This window comes from Hipposideros armiger, unplaced genomic scaffold, assembly GCF_001890085.2.
Source record: "Hipposideros armiger isolate ML-2016 unplaced genomic scaffold, ASM189008v1 scaffold_44, whole genome shotgun sequence".
Lineage (NCBI taxonomy): Eukaryota > Metazoa > Chordata > Mammalia > Chiroptera > Hipposideridae > Hipposideros > Hipposideros armiger.
The window spans coordinates 2273906-2279905 of NW_017731394.1; the positions used below are offsets into that span (position 1 = coordinate 2273906).

General features: G+C 37.5%; 1 protein-coding gene across 2 annotated transcripts in view; it reads left to right on the top strand.

The window, feature by feature from the left end:
* Positions 1 to 3059, top strand: part of CAPRIN1 (cell cycle associated protein 1) — a 36809-nt gene extending 33750 nt beyond the window's left edge. For both annotated transcript variants that reach the window (XM_019639500.1, XM_019639498.1), the window contains one exon: positions 290 to 3059. In XM_019639500.1, the coding sequence (XP_019495045.1) occupies positions 290 to 354 (65 nt within the window). In that variant the 3' untranslated portion in view covers positions 355 to 3059. The remainder of the gene's footprint in view (positions 1 to 289) is intronic.
* Positions 3060 to 6000: the final 2941 nt, after the last annotated feature.

Genomic DNA, 6000 nt, shown 5'->3' on the forward strand with positions numbered 1-6000 from the left:
TGCCTGGCACATAGTAGGCACTCAATAAATACTTGTTGAATGAATGAATGAATGAGTACTGGTGGAATACTCCATTAGCTCTACTCTTCTTTGAGCTAAAGAACATGAGCAAATTTGCGCATGACAACTTCCAGGACAGGTGAAACTTGAACACTGAAGAATTGACCTCTTAAACCTAATAATGTGGTGACAGGCTGCCCACATGCTTCTTGACTTCAGATGAAAATCTGCTTGAAGGCAAAACAAATAGTATTTGAAAGAAAAACCAAATGCCATTTTTGTCTTCTAGGTCGTGGAGGGCCCCCAAGACCCAACAGAGGGATGCCGCAAATGAACACTCAGCAAGTGAATTAATGTGATTCACAGGATTATGTTTAATCGCCAAAAACACACTGGCCAGTGTACAATAATATGTTACCAGAAGAGTTATTATCTATTTGTTCTCCCTTTCAGGAAACTTATTGTAAAGGGACTGTTTTCATCCCATAAAGACAGGACTACAATTGTCAGCTTTATATTACCTGGATATGGAAGGAAACTATTTTTACTCTGCATGTTCTGTCCTAAGTGTCATCTTGAGCCTTGCACATGATACTCAGATTCCTCACCCTTGCTTAGGAGTAAAACAATATACTTTATGGGGTGATAATATCTCCATAGTTAATTGAAGTGGCTTGGAAAAAGCAAGATTGACTTTGACATTGGATAAAATCTACAAATCAGCCCTAGCATTATTATTCACTGGTCATTGACAAAAATATTTCCCTTGAAAGGAAGATGGAAGGAGGAGTGTGGTTTGGCAGAACTGCATTTCACAGCTTTTCCAGTTAAATTGGAGCACTGAATGTTTAGGTGCATACCAAATTATGCATGGGCCCTTATTCGCACATATAAGGCTGGCTACCAACTTTGACCCAGCACTGTTCATCCTCTGGCCAAATGACTGTGGTTAAAATCACATGTAAATTGCTTCTTAACAGCTGATACTGTATAAGACAAAGCCAAAATGCAGAATTAGGCTTTGATTGGCACTTTTTGAAAAACATACAACAAACATGGGATGTAATCCAGATGGCCGCTTCTGTACTTAATGTGAAGTATTTAGATACCTTTTGAACACGTAACAGTTTCTCTGACAATGACTTGTAAGGATTGGTACCATACATATATCATTCCTTATGATGTACATTGTCTGTCACTAATCCTTGGATCTTGCTGTATTGTCACCTAAATTGGTACAGGTACTGATGAAAATCTATATTGGATAATCATAACATTCTTGGTCACATGTTTTTCCTGCAGCCTGAAGGTTTTTAAAAGTCAAAGATATCAAATGCCTGCTGCTACCACCCTTTTAAATTGCTATCTTTTGAAAAGCACCAGTATGTGTTTTAGATTGATTTCCCTATTTTAGGGAAATGACAGTCAGTAGTTTCAGTTCTGATGGTATAAGGAAAACAAATAAAACATGTTTATAAAAGTTGTATCTTGAAACACTGGTGTTCAACAGCTAGCAGCTTATGTGGTTCACTCCATGTATTGTTAGTGTTACAAAATTTATGGTTATCTCCAGCAGCTATTTCTGTAGTACTTGCACTTATCTTTTGTCTAACCTTAATTGAATTATCCTTTCCTCATGGAGGTATTTATATTCAAAGTGGCAATTTCTTCCTTCCATGCATAGGGAGAGTCACAAATTTGATGGAGTTGGACAATTTAGTAATTTATATACTGTGTTGGAATATGTGCTAGCAGTTTGAGCACTAGTTCTGTGAGCCTATGAACTTAATGCTGCTTAATTCCACTTTGACTTTGTGGAGAACTAATCCCACCTGTTAAGCAAAGGCTACTAAGTTAATGGTATTTTCTGTGCAGAAATTGAATTGTGCTTTTGGCCTTTAGCTAAGGAATTTTTCCAGTTGGTGCTCATCTACTTTGAAAAAAAAAAAAGCTATTCTCAAACATTCATTATTAGACAACTGGAGCTTTTGCTGGTTTTGTAACCTACGAAAATGGATAGGCTGTTGAACATTCCACATTCAAAAGTTTTGTAGGGTGGTGGGGGAAGGGGGGTATCTTCAATGTTTATTTTAAAATAAAATCAGTTCTTGACTATTCTCATGTGTGGTTGTGGTACATCATATTGGAAGGGTTTTCTGTTTACTTTTGCAAATGAGTATTTCTTTTGCTAGCACCTCCCCTTGTGTGCTTTAAATGACATTTGCCTGAGATGTACCACAACCATATGTTAGCTGTATTTTAGAGGGATTAGATAAAACATTCGTGGTGTACTGGGTAATCCCTAGATGATGTATGCTTATAATCCTTCTACATATAAAACTAAATTTGCTATCTGTGTAGAAAATAATTTCATGACATTTACAATCAAAATTGAAGTAAATATTAGTTCCTTATACAGTGATCCCTGAATCAGGTAGAGATGGGATGGGGGAGAAATGCTTTCTAGATTTCAAACTTCTATGCATTAGTGCAGGTGTTGTGAATGTGTAAAGGTTTTAGTAGTTTATTTCTGTGTATGTTTTTAAAATAATTGTTTCTTTTTTAAATACTATATATTTTTTTTGGCATTCTACCATTGCAGTCTAAATGTAAAGCTTTTTTGCCTCAATTCAGACTATATTTTTTAAATGAGTGCCTCATTATGGGGCAGAGAACTTTTTAAAAAAATTCCCATTAAGACCTGAGTCTTGGTACTAAGTGTTTTGAATAATATGTGAATACTTGTCCTACCTGTAGAAGGCCTTTGGTTTGGTCAAATGCATATTTTAGCAGAGTTGCAAGGAAATGATTGTCATATGTGTCATTGTAGCTCATTGGTATAGCAAGACTCCACATATAAAGAACTTTTGTAAATGTACAATGTCAATCATCTCACATGGATAATGAGACTTCTATTTTAAAGCTTTAAGGTAGAATGTCATTAATTACCTTGGCTAGGGCAGTTTTATTTCCAGATCCTAATATCCCTGAAGAATATGGAAGAGTTTTTCTGGTCATTGTATCTTGATACTAAAATATCCTTTAAATATTTTTAATCACTTAGTTTCTACAGTTCTTTTGTCTCCTATATATGCAGCTCTGTTACATGGGAGACTTTTCCACTTATAGAAGTTGTGAGAATGTGTGTGTATTCTCAGAAGGCTCATTAACTTAGGTGCTCTGTTGACAACCAATTCATAAAATGTAGAAGGTAATGGAGTAGTCAGACTTCTAAGTGTCTTAGGAAATTTGTATTGTTCATTTTATTTTAAGTAATATATTTAATTAGGGGGCATGGGATACAGGTAAGCACTAAGTTCAAGCCCTTCATTTAATCATTTAAGCTCCTGAATCCCCAAATCACTTGAGTTCTTATTAATAAGCACTCTAACTTTTGACTAAGTTATATTTAAGAGTCGGTATTGTCCTTGAGCTTACATTTTCTAAAGATTTAATGGGGGAAGAAAAATCTTCAGGAAAATGAAAGTAAATTGTTCAGGCTCTTCTCTATATCTTTTCCAATTTTGAATTCTACAGAAATACTGGAAAAGACTAGTGAATGTTTTAAATTACATTAGATTAAATCATATTAAAACCTGATTCCTTATTGTCCTTGAGTGAAGTCTGCTTTAGTTACATATACCATTCAGTAAAGCTTTAAGTAAAGAAGATGTGCTACTTGTGAGAGAAGAGGAAAAAGCTTAAGGAAATGTCTTTGGTAGCCTTGTCTTCTAAGAAGGCTGGATTGCTACTTTCTCTCAATCAGGATTTTAATACCTTACTTAAACAGCTATTCTGTAGCCTAATCCAGTCCCATCCAGAAGATTGGCTCTTTTTTTAGGTAGCGAAAGATCACCTAACCTAGTAAAGCCAATTTTTAATGTTGTATTCCTATTTGTACTAGTTTTCTTTAAGCACTGTGTTTATATTAGGGAGCCACCGAACTAGTTCAAGCTTCATTCAGAACATTTGGGTATCCTTTGTGAGGCATCGTGCCAAGCACTGAGCATTCACTGGTGACACAATCACTGGTTCCTGCTTTCACTGAAGCCTAGTCAGCGATGCTGATGTCATGACACTAATAGTGTAGCGAACGCCATGATGGAGCAACATGGCTTATGGTAGATATTAAGGCCATCACTGATAGGACATGACCTAATCAAAATGATCAGGAAAGAAAGACTTCATTGGAAAGGGTAATTGAACTAAGACTTGAAGGATGAGTAATAAACCAGGCAAAGACGGAGAGAAGAGCATGTCCAAAGTCCAAACTCCAGTGACTGAGAAGACTGGCTCAAATGAAAAGTTCACATTTGGGAGAGTTAGAGGGGGGCTGAAGAAACAGGAGCTATTATGGACGACTTTATAGTTACATTCCATGTTTTGTCTTTGAAGAACAGTTGGAAACCAAGATTTTTAAGCTGTGTGGATAGGGGGTGGGGATAAGGGGAGAAAGGAGAACGGGCCATTTAATAAAATTGCCATTTAAAGAACACTTAGTGCAATGTTGAGAAATTGTATGGGACAAGAGGTGGCTATTGGAGTAGCCTACGTAAGAAATTATTACAGCATCAAGTGGAGGGTGGTGGTGAATGGATTCTACCTATTTCCTAACTTACTGGCCACTGCTCAGTATCCTTTGCTCCAGGCCTCAGTTATCAGACTCCATCCTTAGCTAATCATCTAATCCCATGATTTTGGCACCATTAGCATTTTACTTGTAAGTATTTCTAGGTCCCAAATTTCACTAAACAAATTCATACTCAATGTCTTGAATGTCATGAGTATTCCAAATTGACCTCTTGATTAGCCTACATTCATCCAGTTTCTTGGCAAATACCTTGGACGACATCATCTTTGATTTCCTTTCATACCCCATATCTAGTCCTTAAGCAAACCACATGGTTCTACCCTGAAAATACATCCTGAGTCACCCAGCACTTGTGACCACTGCACTACCAGCTTAGAACATGGACCTCCTGTAGCTTATAATGGTTCTCCCTGCAGTACTCTTGCTCTCCTGTAGTATAATTTTTGCACAGTGGCCAGAATGGATCATTTAAGAGAGCAGATCAGATTTTGTTACTCCTGTTTCCCAAACTGCAGTGGTTTCCCATCACACCAAGAATTCTAAATCTGTGGCCCATCTCCCCTTCATTACCTGGCCTAATTTACTACCATTTTTCTTATTGCTCACTTAACTCTGGCAACATTGGCTTCTTGGCCAAGATTTTTTCCATCTTTGAGTCACGTGTTAACATTTTCAGCATGGGAAGTCTTCACTCAAGGTTTACATGCTAAGTTCAGGTTTTTGCTCCAGTGTTACCACCACCTTAGAGGCCTTCAATGTCAGCCTCTAAGGCAGTACCCTCAGTCACTCTAACTCACTGGATAACTATATTACTTAAAACCTAGAATTATGTAAGCTTCACGAGGGACAGGAATGTTTTGGTCAATTTTTCCTTGTGTCTGGCATTGACATTTTGTTGAGTGAATTATAAAAGTTTGATGATGGATGTTGGACTAAATGGGTGGTGCTGATTACATAAGATTGGAGGTGCCTTGATTTGCGGAAGGAGTTTCAGGGAACAAGGTAAATAAGTTCAGCTTCAGACATTCTGTATTTGAGGTATCTGAAAAGAAATGTCAAGCAGTTGGATTTGTTTACTTAAGTTCAATGATCTGGCCCAAAGATAATGTAAAAGTATCGTGTCTATGGGTGGTCCTTGTAGTCATGTGCTTAGGCGAGTTCGCCTGGGACTTGGACAGGGCGAGTAACGAGCCGAGGTCGTTTTCAGAAGAGCGCCAGCATTTGACGGATAGTGGCCTAAAGGAGGTCTGCTAAGTACAGCGGCCTCAATGGGTAGAAAACCTACAGAATACCGGACTACAACGTCATTACTGCAGGTGTGGAGAAGCATGTGCGATGAATGAAACACATCTGCTAAATCGAGTGCCCTCATCTTGTCACAAAAATGGGAAGGTATTTAAGAGGTAAAA